Raw genomic sequence first — 24,922 nt, 5'->3', positions numbered from 1 at the left:
GCTGAAAGCACTCTGGTGTAGCTTGAGCAAGCATGACTACAGCCACAAACACTAGAAAATATCACTAATATTCAGTGCCACTGTTTGGCTTTTAGCTACCTCAGACCCTCTCTACATGTCCACCCTGCAAGCAGCTGCGGCTGGCCCCAAACATTTGTTACTGCACCTCTCCTGGAGGTTACGGTTGCCAGCTCAAAGCCCCGGGAACCCAGGAAGCGTTCCTTGTCTGCTCCAGGGCAAAGGCTGAGCAGCAGCTGGAGGTGCTCTGTACTAACCCCGCTGAGTTCGCACGAATACTCTAGCTCACAGGAGTTGGTGGTGATGCTAAAGCATCAGGGAGCAAAGGGATGTCTTCAATGGCTCCAGTTAGGTCTGAGGGTTGTGGGCATGGGCTTGGCCCCAGGGGAGGAGATCAGCAGGGCCTCTTCCCCCTACAGACACCTTGACTTTTCCGTGGCTTGTGTCACCACCGCGTGCTCTTTCTAACAGAATTTGTAACCGCCTCCTTACAAGGAACCTGGTGTTAATGCTGGCTCCAATGCTGGCGCACACGTTTACACGTCCTCCTCCCCTCCATGCCCTGAGGAGCTCCCACAGTGATGGGGCTCACAAGGACAAGGTCCTCATAGGCTCCCACCTCTTCCCACGGAACTACACAGGTGTCCCTGTCACCCCCCTCCTCGTGCCAGGCTGGGTCCCAGTTCTGACCTGTCCTGACATGTTTGGCCTTTTCCATCCAAAAGGAGCTGGTCATCCTCTTGCAGCAGCACAGCTCCAGTTTGTGGTTGCTTTGTTTAGTTCTGGGTGCTCTGCAATGTGATACAGCCAAAAAATACTGATCCTTCAAAAGAATTAATTTCCCTCTGAGGCATTAGGCCATCTTCCCAGCTTAACCCCCCACCGCCCTCTTTGATTTACAACACAGTATCTTCTTTATAGACCAAAAAACAGAACAAAGAAATTCAAAATCTGAAATGACAGTTTGGCTTCCCAGCCAATTTTGCAAAAGAAGTGTAACTAAACCTGTAAGCTACAGGAAATAGATCACAGCTCAGAATGGAAACTTGCGAGACTGATATGCCTGAAGTCAAAGAGAAGCATATCCAAGGGAAGGAAGCAGGAAGGAAAGACAAGAAGAAAGCAAACTTCTCCTTAACCTGGCTACACTGCGTTGTTGTCTCGTGGCTCCGGAGTCACAAGAAAGGAAGCGCAGCCTCTCTTCTCTTCCTGAAGACACAAACTTTGGCCCCCTTGTTTCCAGCAGGTTTTACCATCAGCTCCTAACTGCACTGCTCCACTGGCCACCAACTGCAGGGCAATGGGAAAAGCCCGGCACTCAGCTTCTTTAACCCTTTCTGACAGTGTCTCCTCAGTGTCATCTGCCTTCACAGACACAGGCTCCTGGTGGATCACTGCTTTTGGACTAGATTCCTCCTAAAATGGAGATATTGAAAGTCTCTTAGGAAAGGCTGGTTAACAGTGTCAGGAAAGTTATGGATGATGTAGATTGTGTAGAGAAGGTCTCATGAGGTATATCAGTGAGAGCATCTGCAGTTGCATGCAGGAGGCTGAAAGTAAGTCTGGAAAGGCTTGCCACCCACAAATTAGGGGGTAGAGTGGGAAGAGAGACATTGGTCAGCAGATGCAGAGGGCAGTTTGCTGAGGGTAGGGGAGACTGAAGAAAGCCAGTAGTGCGAGGGAAGAAGAGAGGACCTTGGGAAGCCACAAGCAAAGGAGCAAGGGGTTAGAAACAAGACAAACAAAATGACATCAAGGGGCAGGGCCTGCAAAGGTCCTCCCCAAACACACAGAGTAAAGCTTCAGAGGGTTCCCTGGTGCTGCTATATTGGCCTGATGTTTGGCCACCCCAGTCCCAAGTTGTCTTTCCAAACGAAGTGTAACTCCCAAACCTTCCTGTTTCTACTGGTAACTTTCCCAGGATTTTCACACACTCCTTTTACCTCTTCCTGCTTCTGCCTTCAGAAAGGAAAGAAAAAAAAATCTTTTTCCATAACTTACATACCGTTAGGCAAGAGGACACTTACCAGGACAAAATGCACTGTGCAGCCTGTGACTTTGAGGCCTGTTTGCGGGGCTTGCTGACGGACATTTCCACCTTTATTTGGTGGGAAAAGTGATGGGGAAGCATTCAAAATTTTCCCTAGGCATCAGTTTGGGAGGAGAAAAAAAAATCAATTTGAACTGAACTTCCTTTAAAAATAAAAGTGAGATGTTATCATCAATTCAAAACAATAGCATCTGGCATTGCTCAAGAGTTCAAATGGTCCCAACAGCATTCAGAGTATAACAGACCATGTTCAGCTTAAAAAGCAAAAATACAAGTGGTGTTAAGATCTCTGAGGAAATCTAAGGAAGTGTTAGTCTGATCTGAGGAGGTATTACTTTTCTAGGGACACAAGTGACAGTGTACAGGCTTTGGCACTGGTCAGGCAAACACGTTTCAGTTAACACCAAGGATCTCATTTGCTTTTGCAGCAGAGGATGGGCAGCTGGAAATCGTAAGGCTCTCTCCCTTCCCCAGTGACCAGCCCTAGTGCTGCAGATGAGGGGCTTGGAAACTGAGGACTTCATACTCTGCAGCCTCATGCTCAGCCACTGCACAGATGGAAATCATTTTCACAGGAAATGTAATTCCCAAAGGAGCCTGTCCAAGTGTAATCTGAATAGCGAGTGAGTAACTTCTGAGCAAGGCTTGAACACTGACTCAGCGCCAAGAGGCAACAGGAATGTGGCCCTCCTTTGCTGGCCCAGAGCATGCGTAAGGGAACACAGGAGAGCTACACTTATTCAGGGTCTCTCATAGTGTTATTTCCAGCACACAGTATGGAGCAGTGCTATGTTGTGCAGCTCTTATGGCAACACAGGAGGGAGATGCACTGAGAAATCAGTCTCCCTCCCACTTTTCTGCATAATAACTACAGGGGACAACTTCTGCACAGCTCCTTGACAAATGACACAATTATGCTGCCTATCACGCTAATGCAGACAACCAAACTTCCACCTGCTCCATAGGCATTTCTCCTCTCCAGTAGGAAAACAGACAGACCAACTCCATGACAATGATTTTCCCCTCTGTTACCCATTATGCCAGCACAGGGTGTGTCTTTGCCATTGCACAGCCAGACTCCTAGCACAGTCCCACTGACTGGAATGAACAGAAGCATGCGGTAGCCCTACTGATCTATGTGCAACCAGATGCAGAGAAGACTTACTCAGTGTCAGCAAGGCTGTGAGAGATTTACATGCAAGATGAAAAAATACTAGTGTGTATTTCTGGCAAGACCAAGTATCTGTATTTTCCTTTCTCCTTTATAGAATTATAATTTCTTACCTTTCCATTTTCTGAGAAAAGGACTAGACAAAATTCTCATAAATCCTGAAAGACATATCAGTTCAACAGAGAATTCTTCAAGAACTCGGTCAATTGTGCTGTCAAATTCAGAGCGGCTCCCATACAACTTATGATCAATCACCTAAAACATTAAAACACAACAAAAGCCCTATCAAGGAAAGTAACTTTATGCAAATAGCAGCAGCTGCATGGGCAACAAAGTCAAAAGAAAACATTAATTCCAGGGCACTTGAGGATTTCAGGAGCTGTAAGTTTGTATGTTATTCATATAACATACACATAAATTCATATAACACTCATGTAAATATTCCTGGGAACACCCAAATTGCTTGCTAGCTAACACAGGCTGTTCTGCACAGGACGTTTTCCAGTACCTGCAGAAAGTCTGCATGAAGAGAAGCAAAGTATGAAAAGAGAAACACATGGGTAGTGCAGTACGGGGGTGGGGGGGCAGGAAATAAGAGGGAACACATCAAGAAGATGTGAGAAGATACTGACCTCTCACTCCAGATTGTCTGGCCAAAGACCAATGTAAAATAGTAATGACTCAGCAACATGATCTTTCTACAGTTGCTTACTGAAATGAAAATTCATGAAATTTATGAATTTTATGATGTGAAATTTAAAAAATTCACAAAATTTGAACAATTCAAATCTAGAAAGACAACAAACTGACCAGACATTCTGTGTAATGGTAGGAGTTGAGTCTTGTTTCATTCCTACTCCTCCCCTTAGCTGAGGCACCCAAGATAAGTGTTCATTCCTGACTCTGTTCACAAAGATATTCAAATAAGGGGATAACAAAGCTGTCACACTATTACATGTAAAAAATTTGAATGAATTTTGACATAACCTAACTTTTTTTTCCAGAGATGAGTCTTTATACTGTCAGAAAAAATGTACAATGTATCCAACTCAGCTGTTAGGGAAGCCTGCTGAAAACTGTTCAGTGCCTAGAGAGCCTCTAACAGCATTTATTCCCATCTGAACAGAGCTGCACAAATGAAAACTGTTCAAAATCTTTAAGTGTCAGAAGGATGAGTTCTACATGTTCTACACTTTGCCAAATGCAATGACATGATGTGATTCTCTGTCTGCAGCTTTGTTTTACGAAACAAACCAGTGAAAATGCCCACGACAAAGTGCTACTTTACTGACCAAAGGTAGGAGACTGAGACTTATTTGGTGCCACTGAAAGTGACTGAGCACAACATAAGACAAATCTTTCTAAGAAGGGATCAGCCAAGGAGACAACATGCTTATGTGTTTCACAGAGCCAGAAGTCTTACCAATTTCTGTTAAAATTGTAAGCTGCATGGGCTACGGTCTCAGTCCCAAATCAGCAAAGCACTTGTAAAAGTAGAATGTAAGCATACTGATTTCAGTGAGATTTAAGCACATCATCTCTAAATGTAGACACATACTCATTTTAAGTGCCTTCCTAAATGTGGACTGTAAGGCTCACTGATGAGAAGTGAAAGACACTCACTGACTCCAGTGAGCACTGTGTTAGGTCCCTGCAGCTTTCAGCTCTGTCTCTACTGACAGCTTTGACAACGTCATACTACAACCGCTTATCACATGAAAATGTAAAACATGAATTCATATCAACCATTTCATTAAGATCTACAGGTTCAGTATGTGTGAGCTGATGAGAAAAAGGAAAGAAAAGGGGTGCCTTTACCCTGGTGGGAATTCCAGCCCGGGCTGCGTTTCGTAGTTCTTCTACCCCAGACTTGTTGGAGATGACAAGGACAACTTCTGCAAAACTGCCTGGTTCTTTTGCATAACTGATGAGCGCTGCAAGGTTTGTGCCTCAAATAAAGAGAGAATAAACATTCATGAAATAGACGAGCATTTACATCACAGAGAAGTGGCTCTCAGTTCCATTTATATCACAAAAAACTTGGTTTCGAAAACTGAGCAAATAGAAGAGGACTAAGGAATCTGTGCACTAATAATGCTCATTAGTTAAGCAGTACAGGATATCTTCTTGACTTCTGGTCCAAATGCAGCCCTGGTTTTAGAAGGCTCCATAGACTCCACTGAAAAAAAGTGAAGGTGGATGCACCTACATCAGGGCTGAATTCAACCTCTCCTTTGTAGAGGTGTTTTCCTGTGTGATGATAAATGCAAGCTCACCTGTTCCAGAGATGAGAACAGCTACTTTAACTTTATTCTTTCTGGGCTGGTGTGGACTCTCTCCATCAGCATTATTCAGCAGACGTTGGGTGCTGCTCAGCTGCAGAGCTTCAAGAAGATTCTTGACTTTGATGCGAGAACCTCCTTCAGATATGTGAGGAATGCGTTACAAATAAAACACCTCCAGTTTTATTTTCCCATCAAAATCTACTTTGTATAGTTCACTAATGAGAAGTTTCAATCAAGAGAAAACCTATCAGCAATGACTTTATGCCAATGCTAACTCAACTACAGAGTTTACTACATTTACTACACAAAACCAGCTCACACAAGTAGTTGTGCTGATCTCTTTTGTGTTACTCACTTGCAGAATTGTCTGCAAGGAACTAGGTATGGCATAATCTCTTCAAGGATTGTCCCCATCTTTTACACCCATCTTCCTTCTTCTTTCATACTGCAAAATTAAATGAAAATGATGCTGACAGAGCTGAGGTTTCCTTTTGGCTGCCCAAACTGCTCCACAAGCTGCTTGGGGACCAGAGGGGTTTTTGCTCATGTCTTACTGAACGTCAGTCAGTGGACATACCAGAACAAAGACTTACCATCATATATGACTATACACAACTATGGCCTAGCCTTGATCTTTACACAGGATCCATGTGAGTTGGAAAAGGACTGGAAAGGAGGTGGGTTGATTACAGTGATTGTGGTAAAATATAATCCACTAAATAATGTTAGAGTCCTACACACAGTCATGAGAGGGATTTACTCTAGTCTCAAGCAGGTACCTAGGTAAGACACTGTTCAAGTAACGCCACTCTGGTAACAACTTATTCACTTCTCACTGTATTTAAGAATGAAATCTAGATGTGAAGGGTGCCAACTAGTTTTCACCCTAATGAAATGACAGGGAAAAGATCTGAACTACACAAACCTTGCAATAAGGGGACTCCTCAGCGCCTACAGAACTGAGGACAACTGGTACTTCCCAAGAAATGCTCATCACTTTCCACAATCACACTCTAAAATAACTTACCTTGTATTGACAAATAAATTAAACTGTGCATCTCTAAGGGCCTACTGGAAACCCCTCTGAAGAGGGGAACAGGAGAATGTGTTACATTTTGAATGAAGCCATACCCCACTGACACTTTTTTGTCTTCACTTCCAATTAGAACTCCTGCTAACCTGTGTGACAAGGGGCAACAACTTTCCCAATCAGCCAGGCTTCCTCATGCCTCTGTATATCCTTGAGAACATGTTGAGCCAGCTCCTTCTGCACAACCAAGACTGCACCAATCCCACAATTAAATGTCTGAGCCATCTCCTCCTCAGAGAGGTTTCCCTCTTTGTAAAGCCAGCAAAATATGTCAGGAATCTTCCAACTGAGAGCATCTGAAAAGATTACAATTTGTACAGGGTCAGCACAACTGTTCATTATCTATTTTTATTATATACAATGACGGCAGTATCATAGAAGAGCTGATAGAGACTAATTCTCTCTATTTTAAGAATACTGCCCAAGGAGGACACTAGCCAACTTCCACTCAGGTTTATGGGTGCTGTTTAGCAAGAGGTTTCTAGACATAATTTATGCAAGCTAAGACTTCTCTAGGCTTTGTCATGAGACCACGTAGGACATGATGGTGAATTAAAATGCACTCATTCCTTATCAGCCAGAAGGACTAAATAACAGATCACTAGCACCTCTTCCATAACAGATAAAGGAGCTGTGGCACAAATAATCTCTGGCTTCTTTGAACTACTTAGGCAGTTCCTGCTTTTCTGTTTTGAAGAATCAATAGTTAGTGTAAGAGTGTTTACTCAGGGGTGTTGATGGGCAGACTGGAGAACCACAACTCAGCAGCTGAGTGGAGGCAGAACTGATTGCAGACATGGAACTTCACCAGAGGCCTTTGAGGCTGTGCTAGGTTGCAAAGCAGAGCAGGGCACAGTGATCTACACATGAATGGGAAGCATGGAGGGGATTTCACAGTGACCCTACTCATGCAGGCATGGCCTTTGGTTGTCTGTGGAAAGCTTGATGCCACGAATTTGCTATCCTGATTTCATTTTAGAAAATTCTAACAAGCCTTAGGGCTTGTTATCTTGTGTGTGGTTCCAGGCACCAGTAAGCTGGGCACCATCTTAGTAACCTGGGTTTATTTTACCCCTTTCTAATTTCATTCTAGTGCAAGACAGACAGACACACACCCTCCCCCACCTGCAAGATTTGGACTCTCATGGACATATTTGTTTTTACTGTTTCGAACTTATGAATGCTTTTCCCAATTTCAACTGCAATGGAAATGTTCCTCCTTAGCTAAAGATGTCACACGGTAATCTGTTGCCTGATACCTGATTCCTGTAGATTTGGGGATGCTGAACAGATCAAATTTCTCAAAGAAACCAAGATGAAAGTTTTAGCAATGGGGAAGCTACCTCCTACAATAAAATTCCATTAAATGACTCACACTGTGACTTTTACAGAGGCAGTTCTTATCTGTGAGCTATCAGCGCAATGCTTTCTATGTGGGGCAGATTTTTTTCTCTCTCGGTCTCCTCTTCTGTCTCTGCTTCTTGTCTTTTTGGTTTGTCTTTAGCATTTGTGTTTCTGTTTTTTTGGCTCAGCTGTTCAGTAGCAGAGGCAAAGTTACTGTTAGCTCTAGCTGAGAGAAATTACAAGATAGAGAGATGCTTGTTTTTTCCAGTTAAGTTTGATGCAAGATCTTCCACATTATGAGCCTGATTTTGAATCTCACACTTTGTCGAGCTGAAATCAATCCACCTGAAATTGCACAGGCAAGCTTCTATGTCAGACTACAATTTTCCTGGAAAACTTGACTGATATTAGGCAAAACATCTGGGAGATACTGAGACATTTTAAAAAGTGGGGTGACATCACTTTCTGGACAAGTTCCTAACATTTTAAAGAAAAGTCATGACTCAAAACTGTCTTGACCAAGAAAGTCCTTTTGTCCTAGAGGAGCTGCCTAAACACTCTCCTCAAATTTCCTTTCTCTAACAAGAAGGTGGTACATATCAGCTGATGCTTACTTAAAATAGGAATGTTTTGGGCATGCTGCTTGGAAAAGCATTGACTTTGGATCATTCAGTCTCCAACTTACAGACATATGCTTCCAAGTGCCTTTATAACTGAAGCTGAAAAATCAGATCCATGCCACATATAAACGTTGTCAAATAAACAGAAATGTTCATCTTTGACACTTACCAAGGACTGCGCTGACATGTTCTGGAAGGATTCTGGAGATTCCCTCCAGCAACCCCTCCTCAGCAATAAAGGCAAAAGCCTTCACGTGCCCTGAGCGAAGGACAGGAAGCAGAGACTGACTGTACATTTTTGCTGGAGTCAGCAGTATTTCTCCTGCAAATGTAAGTGACAATGTAATCAATTTGCTTAAAAGTCCTTAAGTGTTTATTGGGAGTGCTTCTCTGAGCAGGTTCCCTTCTGCTTTCTGTGGCACACAGCGCTAGCAAGTGGCAAACACTGCTGGCCCACTCTTCCAAAACTGAGGAGGCAAGACTACCCAGAAGACTAACCTAACCCACGTTGAAATAAACAACTTTTGGCAGTATCTAGTTATGAAAATGTCTCAACTCAGTTCATTTGCAGGTTTGCTTTTAAGAAAGATATTATACCTAGAGTCTTGCCACCACATCCACCAGGTGCTGGAGAGGAATAACGTATGGAGGACATTAAGAGAATCTTCCTTATGATGCTAAAGCCACGGCCATGAATCCCAGAGGAGGCCAGTCCAATAAGCACATCCTCCTCATCAGCTCTCTGCAGCCCCAAGTGCATCTGCCCTCGCTCCACTGCGCCAACCACAAAGCCAGCCAGATCATACTCTCCAGAAGAATACATGCCAGTTATCTCAGCCACCTCCCTGCCTAAGTGGGGAAAGAAAGCAGTCAGCACTGGCTGTAAATGTGTTTTATATTAACTTTAAATCTATGGCATCTTCTAATATAGGCAACGTATCCAGGACTGCTGTAGAGATGTGCAATCATGCACATTCAGATACATTTTAAAAATCCTTCTTGGTTTCTTATCTAAAGGCTTCAGCAAAACAAAGCTTCATGAAGTTACCAAAACCTTTTTTAATTTAATGCTACTTATCTGACACCTCCCTGCTATGAGCAAACATCAGAGAGGGAGTGAAAACATATTAGCACTTCAAGAATGCGAGGTTCTCCTCTGTACAAGGATAAATAAGGAGGAGTCAGGATCCAAATGTGTGAATGGCAAAAACCAGCCGTTTTTCCCTGCTGACCCATTTTAAAGACGAAGGAGAGTTTGAGCCCAAAGGCTTGCCTGTTTTTTCAAAACATAAACCAACTGTTTTAATGCCACATACTGCTTCTGCCTACAAATTTTATTTCACTAATAATCATTTCAACATCAGAAACTTAAAAACTCAAAGCAGAAGAGGAGTGTTCATACCTAGAAAAGCACATCCTGCATTTTTGCAAGCTTCAGCCATTCCTTCTTCGATTGTTTGAGTCACTTCAACATCAAGTTTGCCACAGGCAAAATAGCTGAGAAAGAAGAGGGGCTCTGCTCCTTGAGTCAACATGTCATTGACACACATGGCAACCAGGTCCTGACCTATGGAGTCATGTTTTTTACATGCTTGTGCAATCTGCAAAATATGGTGGGAACCAGCAGAGGTGACAAAAGATATGTAAAATACAGACTCCTTGTCAAATAAACACTGGTCAGTCATTTAAGCAGGAATCTTCTTCTCCCTGATAAGAATCACAACAGAAAATACACACAGAAGATATCTAGTAGATCATCTGTCTTAAATGTAGAGAAACCAGCTCATTTTCTTGCAGAGAAAAAAAATTGTTTTGTTTTTTGAAACATTAATTCAAATTCTAGCTCTACCTACCTGGAAACTCTCATTTTGTGTTGACTGCTTGTTTGACTGGGTTTTGGAATATTATGTCAATCTGCAATGAGAGATGTCTAAAAGCAATTGGAAATTCCTGGGGCATCCAACCTACAGTACATCCTAACAATTTCCAAAATTAAGGCCAGGTTGCTCAAACATCACTGTGTGTTCTGCTGTACTTTTACCTACTAATTTCACTGGGCTACACAGCAAAACTCAAAGAATGTCACTACATAGTTTTCTTCTTCAAGTCCATAATGTAGAAAATTCCTCAGTCTCACCCTCCTCAAAGAGTCTTTTGATCCCAGGCATCTCATGTTGTAGAGGATAACATGGGCCTGGTCTGTAGGCTCCCTTGAAAGACAGGTCTTTCACAATGCAATATCCTAGTTCCCTCAGGAAGGCTGCCATTGGGTTTTAAAAAAGTTACCAAGGTGTTTGCATCCTACCAATAATGAAACCTGATTGAAGGCTTCTCTAAAGTGCTGACACTTAAACCACTGTAACAGAGGTTTTCACACTGCCAGGGATACACCAAAGTAGTTCTGTTTGTGTCAACTGCTGATGTAGATACACTGCCATTGCCACACAGCTTGCACAGTGCAGTTTATCACTGTTAGCTACCACTTTAGGGTCTGAAATAGGACAAAGATTGTATATGTACAGATAAATTCTCAGGGTAGCTACCTTTTACTGATAAAACTGCATCAGTACAGTTATACCAGCACAGAAAAGGTCAGTACATATAAATGGGCACGGGAAAATACAGATAAAGACTATCATCAGATTCAAAATGGCAACATATCAGCACCTAAACAAAGTCTGAGCTTGCTTTACAAGCCTGATTTCTTTCACAGGCTGGTGGATTTAGAAGCACTATGGAAACCAGTCATCCCACATCTTTTGTTGCATTGAAATGTCTTCCTCCCACTGATCCAGTAACAATTCAGATAGGCACCAGCCAACTTTTTCTTGGCTGAGGAAGGGTCTTGGGAAGGGTCTGTGTAAACACAGTTGGGAACAGCTCTCTGCCAAGCTTAAGGAACAAAGACTCACAAGAGCCAGCACCAATCAGTTTTTCATGCTCAGAGGCGTTCAAGGATGTAAAACTGGAAAAAACCTTCTGGATTACTATGTTCACTCTCCTGCTGCTGCAGGAAGCCACACCACATCATCCTGCTCCTACAGGTATAAATACCAACTTGAAACAAGTTAAGCTACTGTTCTTGACTAGCGAAAGGCAGCTTCAGATCTCCCATCCTCTGATGGTTGAAAGTCTCCTTCTATTTTCCATTATGAGTATGCTCTTGGCTCAACTTGTCCTCTGTATTCTTGTATAATTAGCATCCTTTAGCTATTGGTTTCTACTCCCCTTCAATGTCTCCTTCCCCCACCCTTCCCCCCTGTGCTAACAGGGGCAATCATACTGCCTCTCTGAATACAATTTATTAAGCTCAGCCTGACAGTAATCATCTTAGCACTTCTCTGTACCAATTCCTCTCTGAACTGGCCTTTCTCAAAGCCAATGGATCCTCTGTTTCATAGCAGAAATTGTGGTTCTTAGTTCCTCAGTGCCTGGCTAAATATATTATTATCATTTCATCACAAAATATCCAGAACCTCCACATTATCAATAACATAAGCACGGGACTTGCCCAAATACCATCTACGAAGTTCAAATGCCAGTGTGGTGGACTTGTAATGTCTTTCTAGTGCTCATACAGGTGCAGATGATGCAACAGGCTGTGGCATTTAAAACAGTCTTGGAAGCTAACATGAGCTTTGCTATAGTCAAGTTGCGAGTTACCTGCTGTTTAGGTCCAAGGCCTTTAGTTCGAGATACCAAGATAGGATCATCATAACCAGATGCTTTCAAGTCAAAGAAGCCAGTAAAACCTCTTACTTCTGAATGACAGCCTGCCAAGTACAAACAAGTACATGGGGGATCATTTTTAAGGAAAATAAAACATCCCAAAACACTCATCAAGGCAAGTACTGCAAATTATGATTGACTGAAGAAGACAGCACTGTGTCCATTGACAGCAGTGTGCCCACTGACAGAAACACACACGGTTTTGTGAAGCACAGACCCCAAAATCTTGTATTTCATGATATTCTAACTAGATCTTTATTGTTCTGTATTTCAGACCTATGGATTGTGTATAGCAAAGTTAAAGTATTCACCAAATTGTTAACCACTTGCCTTTTTTCTTTATGTAGTTCATTTTTCAAAGGAGGAAAAACATATGAAATTTTCCTCAGTGGATCATTGCTGAGAGTAAAGGCCACAGTCTGAAGAGCAAATTACAGGTTCAGTGATTGTTAGCCACACTCTAACAACTGCTTGGATATTGTACTCATATATACAACTGGCAGGACCACTTCTGTCCAGTGACATACAAAACTACTCCATTAATCCATGAGTTACTCTGCTCACTAGATTGCTCTTGGACAACTGCAATAACCCCTATGTGAAGCCAACTGTTCCAATTAAGCAAAGGAAGAAGGATGAGAAAGAAACAAGAGCTTTCTTTCTTAATGGTGACCCCAGTGCAGTTTCTCAAGCTCTGTTTCAATGCCAGGAGATGGTTTGTTCAACTCCTAAGAAAAAATTAAGCATATTGAGAAAATTCAAAGACAGTTCCTAATCTTACCTGATCTGGTACCACTTGCAATTGATATGTCTGGCTGATGAATCAAAACATCACTGGTTACAGCTTCCACATATCTCTCCCTGTATATCAGACCTCTGCAGAGAGGAAAGGGCATGCTAGCAGCAATAGTGACATTTTCTACATAGACCATCATTTATCACATGAATACGAACAATATGCATAAAACTCTGGACTAGCATCTATTTCTGCTAGTGCCTTTGCTTACATACAGAGACTGTTTGAGAAGCCGTATACCCCGATGGCCAATGTCCTTCCTGTAAGTGGCACCCTTGAAACGTATGGCTGCTACTCCCCTGTTGGCTTCTCCCAATGCTTTCATCAGATCCTCCTTAACAGCAGTGATGGAGAGGACTCTGCCACCACTTGTCACCACTCTGCCATCCTTCAGCGTTGTGCCAGCATGGAACACCTGCAGCCCTAACTGTTTGGCTTGAAGCAGCCCTACAGAAGCAAAAGGAGTGCTCTGAGTATTTTGAATCACATATAATGTTGGTAAAGCAATGAAGATTCAAGTCCTTTCTTCAGTCAAGGGACAAGAAAAATGAAGCTTTCTACCTTCCCCTTCCTATGAGAAACACTACCCAGTGAAGGGTATCCTAGCTCACTGGCCCTGAGCCTGCCTTCTGAGACAGCCATCCAGGACACAGATCACACACGAACAGAAATAAGGAATCAAAGAGAGACAGCAGGACATATAACTGTTTTGAGACATGGCAAAACTGTGCTGAATATTGTAATTGTGAATAATTTGTGCAAAGTTTTCTCCAATGAAATCATTCCTCAATTCATAAGAATTTACTGCTTGGAGTCTCCCTTCTCCTGGATATTAAATCATTAGTGCTCATGCTATCTCAGCACTACCCTGTCCTGCTGTGCCCACTCCACACAATTCCCCACCACATTTGCAACTGATGCTCTACAAACACTTGCAGGTGGCTGTCTGATGGCTAAAACTAATGACATATTTTGTTCTTTTAATTTCTATTCCCATGTATTTTCCTATTACAAGAAAGCAAAAGTCCTCAGGGTTGGTTTTTTTTTTAATTCATATTTTAAGATGCTAAGGGAAGGGGAGGAACTGCTGCCAATCCCTGGAAAAAAAACTAGTTTTCCTCTTGCTATTAGCTAGACAGATTTTACAAATGAAGAAAAGGAACCGTATCACTGCCCTGACAAGGTCAAAGCTGAGCCTTAACTGGCCTTGCTGCAATGTAAACCTAACTCCTTCCCATCATATTTTAATGAATACTCCAGAATAAAATGATTGTTAACCCATTGAAATGGCAGATAACAATGTGAAAACATAGAAATAAATGAAAAAAACCCCTACAACTCCAGGGGCCAAAAGTATAACAATAAAAGAATGGACTGAATTTCATTGTTTTGACCATCACAGGCAGGTTAGTCGTATCATCTCACTCCTAAAGGTATCAATGCCAACTTGCAAAAAGTTAAGTTCCAGAGTGTGACTAGTGAAAGGTAGCTCACTGACAGAGGGGCTAAATCAGTTGTGGGGGGCGGGGGTTTAGTTACGGAAATGCACAATTTCTCAGAATATTACTGACAAAACAAACTACAGTCAGTGACTGAACTAGAAGACAAGAATGGGGGAAGGAAAAGTAAGAGCAGAAATCTTGACAAAGGAAAAACAATATAACATGACTTCCTCTCTGGCTGATGTAGGGTGACTGGAGTTCTCAAAAAAATAAGCTGACCTTGATAAATGGCCAGCTCTCTGGTTGTTTTGCACAATGCATAGTGTTGGACTGGCAAGGCAGAAACTAAGGGGAAAAAGAAAGAGTTCTGCAACAGTTCCATTTTTTAAACCAGCTCATTAAAAAAAAAAATCCTATATATCAAAACACAAGAATTTAATTTTAACCCCAAAATAAATTTTACTCTAAGTCCATATGCCCACCTTCCGCAAAACCCTTCAGTCCCTATAAAGCGGAGGTCCTATAAGGGTTTCCTGTCTTTTACACAGGTTACACAGCAGCACATGCTTTTGTCCACCCATCATCTAACAGCCCTGGCTGGCCGGCACAAGAGAAGAAACCAAACTGATGGAGGACATAATTGCCTTACTATTTCTTATAATTCCTTATTGCTTGGTCAAGCATTAGCTAAGATAAGCTGACCCTTACCTCCCCATGAGGGAGCAAAGCTAGCAAAAAGCAGTTATGAGCATACAACACTGTGGTCCATGTTTCCAGCACAGTTTGTGGAAGAACTCCATATGAACTCATCATATTTTTTCTAGGAGGACGTAATGCCCCACCACCTTCTTATCTCAGCAACAAGCTACAACTTGATCTTTTTGGAATGATGTAATTTTAAATAGCTAGATCTGGTGCTACTTTGGTCAGGCATGCATTTCAGTTAAACGATATTAGTAAACAGCTACCTCTTCCATAAGGATAAAGAATGACGGATGAAGGCAGATTCTGATGACTGTGTGATGGGGGATGGAGAAAAGCAATATAACTTTCTGGGAGAAGGTAAATTCAAACTTATTGAAGTGTTAGGCTGAAATTAAATAGTAAACAACCTACTGAAGTTACCTGTTACCTCCATGCCTTTGTCATAGTCTCCGGGGTATCCTGTACTTGCCATGACCACACACACAGCCGTACTATTTTCTGACCAGGCTGGCATGAAGCTACAGAGTTTGCCATCAATCGTTGCTTGAATCACTTCATAAAAATCATTTTTAAGCAGTGGAAGAATTACCTGCAAACAATTTGGAGAGTGATAGGAGTTAATTCTTATTTTGCTGACTTGTTCAAATTCAACTTAGGGAAGTAACTTAAAAAAAAATCAGTATACAGAGAAAATCTGTATCTGCTAAACTGAATATACTGTATTTTCCTATATCTGTAGATGTGGAAAATATCAGCAAGCATTAATTTGCAGCAATTCTTTGAACATGTAAAAACTCACAACACAACATGGGAGATTATGTAGAAGGAATATGAATCTAGGCCCCCCTCAGTCTGTTTCCATCCAGAAAAATAAAATCTGAGCAACAGCTTAACTTAAATTCTTTAACTAATTAATTCACAGAAGCTGACTAGCCAAAACTTTAAGTTACCACATACATTGTCTTAGACATTCTCATTCGGATCTGCATGTTGAGGAGACAGAAGACATAAATCTAAACACATTACTCAGTTTCTTTAGCAGTTAACCAGAATAGTCAGAGGTGAAAAATGAAGCATTTTTAAGTTTCTGGTATCTCTCACTCACCTGGCACTGAGGGTCACCAAACTGACACTTAAAGTTTAAAATTTTCACGCCATCTTTGGTAAGCATTAATCCTGTTTGCAGCACACCTGAACAGAAAGAACACAGCCAAGCAGTTGAATTTAAACACTTATTTTTCAAGAACTCCTTAAAATGCATGAAAATATTTTGGAATGTGGGATGTATTTCTCAAATTGTATGGATTTAGCAGCAGGGATTCTACAAGTAGTTATACTCGGGCCATAATAATTCCACACTAGCCAACGAAGTGGCTAGCAGCAACATGAGGAGTGCTTTATCACATATTAGACTGAATAAAACAGAAAGCAACCTTTCTGCATCAGAAAGCAAGTTCTGCCTTCTGCTACAGTCCTCTAATTTCAGGCATTCAGAGATCAAAATGAATTGAAAGGATGAAAAATAACAGTTCCCACAGAACCCCATTAGGCAGGCCTTGTACTTTTTTGTATTGGTTTGGTGTTTTTTACCATAAAGTGCACTATCGTTTTGTATAAATATTTTTGAATTTCAGGCAGAAGTGCCAAACCAAAATTCACTACAGATACTAACCATCAAAAATAAGCAAAACTTACTGAAATTGGTATTTTGCAGTTTCTGCTGCAATACACACACATGATAATCTAAAATAGGCCTTCCGTTGTATATTCAGGCAACAAATCCTCAGAGAATTACAAGTGTTAAATATTTAACCCTACAAAGCATCGGGTCCTCCAACATCATCCTGAAAATACTCAACAACCACTGATTTCTTACTGCAGATTCCAGCACCGTAAAAAAAGTTACCAAATAGCAGACGATACTTGGCATGTTTTGAGACTGGAACCCAACTCTACATATATGGTATCCTCATACTCTTCACTACCAAAAGCAGTCACTTGCATGAAATGACAGCTGTGAGCATCAGCTCCCTTTTTCAAAACAGTCTTAAGACCAAGATCTTAAGAAAATCTTCACTACTGTATATAGGAGTGAACAGTACAACCAAATTTAAGTATAAATTATAGTTTGAACAACAAAGGGTCTGGCTGCAACTGTTTCAAAAATAAAAATTATTTAATCAAAAATACAATATGTTTTATAGCCCAATATTCTACAGATTGAATATTTTCTAGCTACTGGGATTCATTTCTTTTTGAAAGTAACAGTTGTAGCAATCAAATGCAGGCTCCCACTGGTTAACACTGTTTACAAATTTCCCACATTCCAGCTGAGGTTTGTTTTCTAGCTAATAACCCATCCCTCCAGTGTCTGCACATTATGAAAAAAAAAACAAAACAGGCATGATAAATCTCCTAAAATGCCATCTGGAAGAAAAATGAAAGTTCTTCTCTCTAAAGGAGCTATAAACCAAACCAGTGAGGGTTAACACTGCATGAAAAATGAACTTTTCTCTCTTTTTTTTTGACAAATATTATTTGGAATTCCAATGTAACAATGAAAATTACCTTGATATAACTTTATCTTGTTTTCAATTGAATGCTTACTTACCTACATATGCTGTTCCTTCTTGTCTCATACTGTCAATAACATGTTGAAGGATTGCATCACTGATTTTCTCTAGAAGAACTTCTGGAACCTGATGATCAACATCAAACTGATTGAGACAGGAATGACATTTGCAGGACTAGCCCACAGGATCTGGAATTACTAGGGTAAGTGATGCCTCAGCTATGTTTCCTGCTGTCCCATCCCTATCTGGCATGGTCCTTGTGTCAGGGTGCTGCTGCCTTAATGACAGACACACTAATGCTGTGCCTCTTAAGGCTTTTTGTATGGTTCTTTCTTTCAATAATAACACTTAGGTCTTCTTTAGAGGGCTGACTTTAAGGAGATTTGACACACTGGCAACCTGGGCTGTACACACTAAAGGCTGTTTTGGTTCTGCACTTACAGAAAAGCACAATAATAACACACTTGATTAGCACATTTAGAACAATGCAGTTGGCTCTAAGAATCAACAATAAGCCTCAGGTTACATTCAAGATACAAAGACTCCAGGCCTGCTTGGAATTTTGCAGGGACATTTCAACTAATGCTAATAGGAGCAAAGAAACACCAAACTTAGAAGTAATGAAAAAGATAAGAGAGAGACTGTTCCTCAGAACACAGCTTCATGAAATCTTAAAGAACAACTGTGAACATTTGAGCCCTGTGTTGACTTATGCAAGCAAAGCATCAGTCAACTCGAGAAGAAATTCCACCTATATCACAGACACAGGACTGGGTCCTAAAGGAGACACACTAACCACAGGTATGATCACCCTTATCGCAGGCTGAGGTGGGAGGACTGCTATACCTGAGGCACTGGGCAGTAAGCTCCCATCCCTCCAGTGTTTGGACCCTGGTCGCCATCCAGTAACCGCTTGTGGGCCTGGGCTGGGGGCATTAAGGCAACAGTGACACCATCCGTGAAGCACAGGCACTGTTAAGAGATGCACACAACACAGAAAGCACAGTGACGGTGTACTGTTCAAAGGGAAGTTAACACTGCAGGTCACAGACTGAGACTCTCCTGCCAGTAAAATATAGGAATCAAATGTAGAAAGCAATGGGATCCATGTATTGTGCTGCAAATCCACTGACCTGAAGGATTCATTTAACTTTTCTTTTTCTTTTTTTTTTAATTGAGAAAAATTATGGCCCTCATAAGAACTCCTTTTGGGTGAATTAATATCTTGACTTAGCAGTCATTTGGAGGTTTGCTTACCTTAAGGCATGTGAATAGTCTTCAGCTTGACAGAATTACTCATATGTTTGAAATTAAACATCTGTGTTTGCAGGACTGGGGCCTGAAAGAGTGTGAGGTATTCTCATTGCAGAACAAACCTTGCACAGAGAGTTCATTTTCAGTCTTCATGTAGCATATAGCCCCCTGATATATATGCTTAAGTTTTATCCTGCCACTGAGTAATAACCTACAGCAAGGAAATCGCTAAAGTAGGCACTAAGTATTGGCATAAAATTAATGATGTAACAAGAATTACAGAGGTCCATGCAAGCCCATGCAAGCATGTTTTAGGTCACCCTATAAAAAGATTAATTTGCATCTAAAAAGAACACAATTACTGCCACTTTATGGCTAATAGAGAAGAAAACTCTACTCACAACTTGTATTAATTAACATGAGATTAAATTGCTTAGCTTGCACATTTATGTAAGTGCCAAATAAAACACAAGAACTATTTGAAACAATAAATTTGTGTGTTTATGCATACGGAGTAGCAATAATACCAAGGAATAAAAGCACATGACCATACTGTCAAACCAAAGCTGAACACATACAGAAAGTTCTTCCCCTTGAAGTAGTTCTTCAACGACAACCATCTCTCCAAACGTTCTGTCCTGTACAGAAAAAATCTTCAGTTACTAAACATGACATCTACTAGCTAAATTCTCTCTTCTCTTTCTTCTGACAGAAAAAAAGGATGTATATAAAAAAGGCCAGCCTACTTGAATTCTGGTATGTTGAGCAAAACTAACAGACCTCACTCAAAGATGAGGAAGGCACACTGAAACATACCTTATTTGACTTCAGAAGCCAATGGAAAATGGAAAAGCTGGAGGGGCAGGGAAGTGGGACCCAGTGCTGCAACGAGAGAGCAGACACAAACTCCACAGAGCCCTGCTCAGTGTCCACTGTCTGGGACAAACATGAAGAATTTGGGGATGCCACCCAGAGAAACTCCTCAGTGCCCATAAGGACAAGGAACAAGGAGAAAGTCCCACAGTGATCGAATCTGACAGACATGCAGACTGAAGTATGCCTAGAGCATACATATAGCAAGACAGCAGCAATGCAAATTTTGGTGCAAATTCGATGGATTCAGTTTCCAAGTCCATCCTGCTCTTAGCCAAATGGGTGAATTTGTGCTGAAAATACTTATTTCCTATGGCTGAACTCACAAATTCATTCTGCACAGGGCACAGAACATCAAGAACTGAATTCCCACTGTTTAAATAAAGGGCTCTCCACCTGCATAATCTCTTGGACAGCTCTGCAGGCTTCCTCTTTGCTGGCTGCAATAGTCACTTCTTTTCTAGCAGCAGGGCCCCTTGCTCGTACAACTCGCGCAGGAAAGTCTGTGCTTTAAAAGAAAGCAAAAGTGAGATTCCAGTATCCCTACTGCATCCAGTGAAAGGCACATTTTTATTGTGAATGCCTCCTTCTTCTCTTTTTCTGAGCAGTCAAGGAGTAACACATTAGAAAAGTACATTCCCTGCTAACCCGTCTTGTCAGGGAGGTGAATGGGCTCTTACTGACTCAGCACAGGAGTGTGGACTGGAAATGCAGGAATTCTACTGTTGGCTCTGACACCAACTCAGTGTATACCCTTGGACCACTCACTTAACTTGAACACCTCACAACTTCTTTTTCCTCTCCAGAGTTGGGACACTATTTTATTCCTGCTATAGGACTGGAAAGATGAATTCACAAATGATTTATAGGCTTACAACAGCAGACTTACAGTACATAATCCTGTATACCACTATGGAAGCTCATACTTTGGTTCTGACATTAAGGCTGAGTTAGGTCTTGCTCGTAAAACTTATTTTAAAACTAGCATATTAGCAGTGTATGCCCAAAATTGTTCTACTGTTCCACTGTTCCACTCTTGAACACAAACTAAGTTTGGAGGGGAAAAGAAAAAGGACTGTAAGGGCTGTGTGACATTTTAACTACACTTTATGCATTCACCACTGTCCAGTTTGTGGACAGTCAAATGAAATGTCTCTGACGAAGAGCTGATTCATGACACTACCAGACTATTATCTGACACAACATCTCATTCCCTTCTCCTTTCCACACTATGATTTATACTAGGATCAATCTCAACCCTAGATTTTACAAGTAGCCATAGAGCTGCTCACACAGAGCTCCTTTCCTCCACAGCTTGGTGTGCCCACCTGAAATACAGTATTTCTTTTTGAGTCTTAGGCATACTTATGGAAGTACAAATTGTTGGCATGTTTCTGCATATGGCAATAATACAGACTAAATGTTCTTATATTCATTCTAAACAGAGCAAGTCTCAACAAAGTCAGAGATAAGGCTGTTTTGTTTTTTGTTAAAAACTTCCACCAGATTACACCACATGAAATACGTAATAGCAAAGACAAGCAGCCTATGAAACTAATACACAGCCACAGAGCAGTGTAGATGCAGCTGAACACGGCAGCTGCTTTATTCTGTAGCAGTGGACTATCACTGCTCTGGACCAAAACAGCCACAGCAGTAAGTTACTGTCACAAAGGACCCCCAATGACTCCAGAAGCATGACTGCTCAAAGCAATTGCAGAGATACGCAGTTACATTTCTCTCCACATGTAAGAGAGGTGCTGTCTGGCCATGAAGAAGAGTGTGATCCTTACATTATGAGTATTTGATCAGTCCTCCCCAAACCACACCACAGATATATTTTGCTATTTGTTTTTGTAGAAATGACCCTTGCCCTTACAGAACACAGTTACAGAAAGATTTTTTGAAATATTTTTCTCTGCAAAACATTTTTTCTTTTAAATGGCTAAACAGCATCCTTGAGAAGCTGATCAAAGGGAAAAAGCTGTGATCTGTGAACAGAAAAATCAACTTGCTCAGGTGCCCCGCACCTTGACCATCCTGTCTCTGATTAAAAATCTAATTCAATAATAATCAGTAGCTACTTGAAAAGTTCAATGTTTGAAAAGAAAGTACTTCCTCACTAGTTCTAGGCAACTGTGATGGGTTAAGGCCAAGCGTATAGATAACTTGACAGAGAAGGCATTTCTAGTGTCAAAATAGTTACCTGGTAATAAACCTGCAAGCTTCTTGGGGATTGGTGAAGGCTTTCCATCTTGCTGTTGGGATCCCATGCCGATCCAGAAAGGCTTTGGCAAAACTGGTGTTGGACTCCAGCTGGGCTGCTTTTGCAGATGGTCCAAAACATCTAACTCCAGCTGCTCTCAAGTCATCAACAATCCCTAATTATCAAAAATACCAAAAGAACAAAGCCATCTGTTCAGAAACATCCAAGTCATTCTGATATAATGAAATTCCAGCAACCTGTCACGCTCTTTGTTGTCTTAAAGAGCTAATTCTTCCTTAAAACAATGTTCTGAACATCCAACGATCTGTTTCACCACTTGGTTTTAAGACGTCTTCAGCTCTTCATTTTACTAAGTATCATCACTGTGAGCACCCCATGACTGCAGCTGGAACTGCCTAGTACTTCTGTTCACTACTTAAGTCATGGAGATCTTACTGCAACACATTATAATCAGTGCTAGTAATGATTGGTGTGGGGTTGCACAGAGCAACAACCTTAGGACTATTGCAGGAAACTCTGTATAAAGGAAAGCACAGCAGAACACACAAGAATAGTTGTAGTCATTACAGATTCTTGATTCTGCATAATTTCCCCTGACAATTTCCATTGTATAAAAAGCAGCATACAGTTATCAAGCCGAAAGTTTAAGGTGATTACAGCTTACATTTACAAAATACCGGAAACCTCCTTCTTGCATCTTTCAGTTTAATTATGGCAGTGTGCAGCTTATGATCTTAGTAAGATCATTTTAAAGCAGAATTCAAGGTTATGATTTTTACCATCAAGATAATTTATTTCAGCCTTACCAGCTGCCAAAAGAGCTTCTTGTCCAACTAACACAAGTCCAATGTTATGATCTTTGCAGAACTGGGTAACAATAGTATGATTGCTGACTAACACAGCTGAAACGGAAAAGGATACATAATTAAGTTACAGTACAGTACAAAGCTTAAGCAACAGATGGAACATGAGAATGTCATGGTTCCATCGCCCTAAGTAGTATGATTAAAATATTGAAATAGACTGCAGCCCATGAAGGGCAAAGTAAAACAAACAATACATTAATAACAGAGTCCAGAATGAATAGTGAACATTTCCAATCTGCACTGTTTTTAATATACAACCACTAACTTATTAACTATATTCTATTTGCTACATGTAATCAATATAAGCTTTTAAAAGCTGCTTATCATAATAGACTAACACCTTTAAAAAATGAAATCGTAAATTCGTAAGGAGAGTTCAACACTTGAGCAAAGATTTTTCAATGCCAGAGCATGATGTAGCTAAAATTAGCTGAGCAGCCTTGGCAGGGGCCAGAGAAGGTATCTAAAAATACATACAGTGTGATGTTTTATCAGGCAGTTCTACAATCAAAATCATCAAAAACAAAACATCCAGAAAAAATAAGTATCTTAAATAATTTTTGGTACCAGTAAAGGAAAATAATTATTATTAGCATCTACTGACTCGATTCAAATATGTTAAGTTTTGCTTCAGCTCCAACACCTATATTACTGATTACTTGCAGAAAATTTGACTTTTTTCCCTTTTTACCTGAATTTGAAATTTTTCCATTGTCAGCTGTTCCTGCATTTCCTGGAGCGACAAACACTTGTTTTACATGTGGGGACTGGGCCAATTTCCAGGCCAGAGCATGCTCTCTCCCTCCACTGCCAATCACAAGCACCCGATCAGCCATTGACCTGTGCAAACCGAGAATCATTACATAGAGTACTATATATTTATTTCATGAAAAAATGAGCAAAAATATATAAATGATATCTCTCTCAGCCACTTACCCAGCTCTTATTAGAAAGGTACATATATACATCAGAACAAAGTGACTGCACTACAAGTGTCACTGGATGGTTGCTGCATTCACATTTTGCGTTACACAGAGACCACAACAATTGTGGTCTCTGTGAAATTTTAGTAAACTGAGAAATTTTCCACTTGTTTCAGCACAGTCAAGATTTCCTTTCTTAAGTATCCAGGATGACATAACCTTATCTTGGCTAGTTCTCATCCAGTCCTTCATGCAACTACTACAGAGTATTGACAGGACAGGACAGGACAGAAAGTTTCATACAAATGCTCCAGGTAACTCTCCAGAGAAGCATATTCAAACTGAAGACTGCGGTCAATCCAGGAACTTTCATGAGCATACACGTTTTCAATATTAAATGGCAAAAACAGTTTTCAGAACAACAGATGTTGTACTTTGACAATTGCTAAGAGGGTAACTGCAGCAGAACAGCATGCTCAATAAAAGAACAACTGTTAATTTCACTAGTACACTGACATTTAAAACAGTTCCTCAATAATATTTCTAGGCAAATTAGTTTTAATTTATTTCAGAAACATTATCATACCCAATGTAGTCCACATCTGCAAACTTAATTTTTCTGTATGTGCTGAATGTGGACAAATGTCAGAAAGAAAAACAATCTCAGAATATGACCTTTAACAAAGATGCTAATGGCATAAACCAGTCCTTACCCAGGACATACCTAATGAATTAAAGATATCATAAAACGCCAGCTTTGCAGGCAACATGCCACCAGTCTTTTCTCAAGAAATCATGACCGTTGGTTTGAGTTCATCATATAGTTTCCAAAGGAAAAGAGAAGCTAGATGCGTGACACTGAGGTATAATATTTTAGGAAAGATGTTAACAGAACTGTGATATATCAATAATCATGTTTCTAGTTCCTGAAACAGTATTAAGGTGTCTTAAACTAA

The 24,922-nt window shown here is 40.8% G+C and overlaps 1 protein-coding gene across 1 annotated transcript; it reads right to left on the bottom strand.

Annotated features, from left to right (window-relative positions):
- Positions 1-922: 922 nt before the first annotated feature.
- Positions 923-23,903, bottom strand: LOC112988207 (trifunctional purine biosynthetic protein adenosine-3-like). Its single transcript, XM_026108510.2, has 21 exons — positions 23,735-23,903; positions 22,984-23,079; positions 22,157-22,331; positions 20,347-20,458; positions 19,656-19,715; positions 18,670-18,795; positions 17,862-17,949; positions 16,356-16,441; positions 15,671-15,839; positions 13,319-13,550; positions 13,089-13,183; positions 12,242-12,351; positions 9,981-10,179; positions 9,176-9,427; positions 8,748-8,900; positions 6,704-6,910; positions 5,516-5,659; positions 5,058-5,188; positions 3,353-3,494; positions 2,046-2,161; positions 923-1,434 (listed from the first exon to the last, which is right to left on the bottom strand). Exons 1-21 carry the CDS (start codon positions 23,901-23,903, stop codon positions 1,162-1,164), a joined length of 3,135 nt encoding a protein of 1,044 aa, XP_025964295.2. The 3' UTR covers positions 923-1,161.
- Positions 23,904-24,922: the final 1,019 nt, after the last annotated feature.

Source organism: Dromaius novaehollandiae, chromosome 1 (genome assembly GCF_036370855.1).
Source record: "Dromaius novaehollandiae isolate bDroNov1 chromosome 1, bDroNov1.hap1, whole genome shotgun sequence".
NCBI classification, from domain to species: Eukaryota; Metazoa; Chordata; class Aves; order Casuariiformes; family Dromaiidae; genus Dromaius; species Dromaius novaehollandiae.
This window is presented reverse-complemented; position numbering and strand designations above follow the sequence as displayed.